Genomic DNA, 2,015 nt, shown 5'->3' on the forward strand with positions numbered 1-2,015 from the left:
ATATATCGCGATACATATTGATATTGAATTATTGTCCAGACCTAGTACTAATATGCACCCTTAAAGCCCAAAGCATACTTTGTTTTTTACGCATCTGCAAGGGTCCGCGTACAGTGTATGTGACGCAAAGTTAGGCCCAAGTATACGTTTTCTTTTTTTGCGCGTACACTAGCGTACACGCACAGCCTTTCAAAGTATAGTCCATTTCAGGTGTATGCAAATGCAGGCGGTTGACTCGCGTGCTCGAGAAAGCTTCGTCTTTGTCCAGCATCTGCTCTATTTTTCTCCAGAAGTTATGACTGATAAAAATGTCTGTTGTTGTTGCAGTCTCTGCTATTTTGTTGTTGTTGTTCCATCTCTTAGTTTCGCTTTCTACTGAGAAACAGCAGCCCGGACCAGTGTTGCCACCTTGTGGAACAACTGATAAGAGCAGAACCAAGTCAATGCACATGTGCGACCTATGCATACAAAGTATGCGTGGTTACAAAAAATGGGTGGTGCATATACATGTGTACTATTCTGCTGATTAAATTTTCGTCACGCGCACTGTACGCGGACCCTCACGTATGCCTAAAAAACTAATTAACCATTTGTGTGAGAGGGTTATGAGATCGTACAAAGTAATTTTTATTAGTCATAACTTACGGAGAAATATAGAGCAGATGCTGGACAAAGATTCCTAAGCTTTCTAGAGCGCATGTGTCGACCACCTGCGTTCGAGCATGCTATCAAATGAAGTATACTATTTAAAGGCTACGCATTCAACTGTACGCATACGCTACCCGCACAAAAATGAAGAATACTTTGTGCTTCGGGGTTAAGAAGGTGTAAAGGTGTCCCTTTGAGGCTACTGCCCCGGTGACTAGCTGTTGTACCCCTAAAGGTACAAATTTGTGGACTTTTTTTTTTTTTAAATATGTGTGGTTATTGCTGAATGTCATTGTATATATGTGAGAAAAGCTCAAAAGCCTATACTTTTTTCGTAATCAGTTCCTTGGAGACTCTGAACTCATTCTATTTGTGGCTTTTTGTCCATTCCTCTGTTACAAAGCTTTTTTCTTATCTGCAGCATATATGCGAGTGTTGACAAAGTAAATGTTTAGCAGAGATACAGTACAAGGTGTCAAATGCAGTCTCTTTAGTCTGGCAGAATCATTGAGGATCATCTCCTGTTCAAGAGTGTGTAACTTCTGTTCCTAAAACCATTTCATGGGGTTTTTGAATTGACTGGCCAAATCAATTTTCATTCAGCTCTTTAATGGCATTATGTTTTCTTTCACATTTCTGTTTACTTGGGTTAGACTGGATCAGATAGAGTTTCCTACTGTTGAAAAATGCTGTCCGTATAACTTTGTTACGTCTGCTGTCTGTCACTTTGGAGTTTGCTGGATGTGTATCTGTATGTAACAAACAACAATACTGTGCGAATTTGATGAGTTTCAGTACATCTAACCCTTGTTTGTTTTTCCACACAGGCACTTTGAAGGATCCATCAAGGGTACGTTTCTTTCTCTTATTGCTTGAGTTTATTTTTTACTTCATGTTTTCTGTCCTTCTACAATAAAGCAATTGTAGTATCCTCAGTATTTGGGAATATAGGGGCTTTTCTTCATGGTTCTTTGTGCGGAGAGGAGAAGTCTCAGCCAGTGTATCATTTGCTGCTTAACTCCCCTGATATTTTAAGCACATTTACGAACATTTCTGATATCAGCCGTTTGGCCTTTGTCACCAGTGGGGTGGTTGAGAATAGTTGGCAGTAAGGAATGAGCTCTTCCATTGATATAAAGTTTACAACTAGTCCGAGTCCCAACTAGGTACAATGAGAAATTTCAGCAATATAGACACTTTATTAAGTACTGACCATAGACTGTATAAAAACATGGACGCAGTGTCCGTGACGTCACCCGTAGTTTTCTGAAGAGCGTTTTTGAAGCTCAAAGTGGGCGGAGCTGGCCGTCACCATCTTGGCAGCGCGTCACTCCCGGATAATCGAAAATGGGCAAAAAGGTGAGAGC

The 2,015-nt window shown here is 40.5% G+C and overlaps 1 protein-coding gene across 1 annotated transcript in view; it reads left to right on the forward strand.

The window, feature by feature from the left end:
• Nucleotides 1-2,015, forward strand: part of LOC107689551 (regulating synaptic membrane exocytosis protein 2-like) — a gene marked incomplete at its 5' end in the record, with an annotated part of 64,704 nt that overhangs the window by 25,106 nt on the left and 37,583 nt on the right. Inside the window, one exon of the mRNA XM_016487573.1 lies at nt 1,476-1,498. Within this exon, the coding sequence (XP_016343059.1) occupies nt 1,476-1,498 (23 nt within the window). The remainder of the gene's footprint in view (nt 1-1,475; nt 1,499-2,015) is intronic.

This window comes from Sinocyclocheilus anshuiensis, unplaced genomic scaffold (genome assembly GCF_001515605.1).
Source record: "Sinocyclocheilus anshuiensis isolate Anshui unplaced genomic scaffold, SAMN03320099.WGS_v1.1 scaffold369, whole genome shotgun sequence".
In the NCBI taxonomy this organism is placed as follows: domain Eukaryota; kingdom Metazoa; phylum Chordata; class Actinopteri; order Cypriniformes; family Cyprinidae; genus Sinocyclocheilus; species Sinocyclocheilus anshuiensis.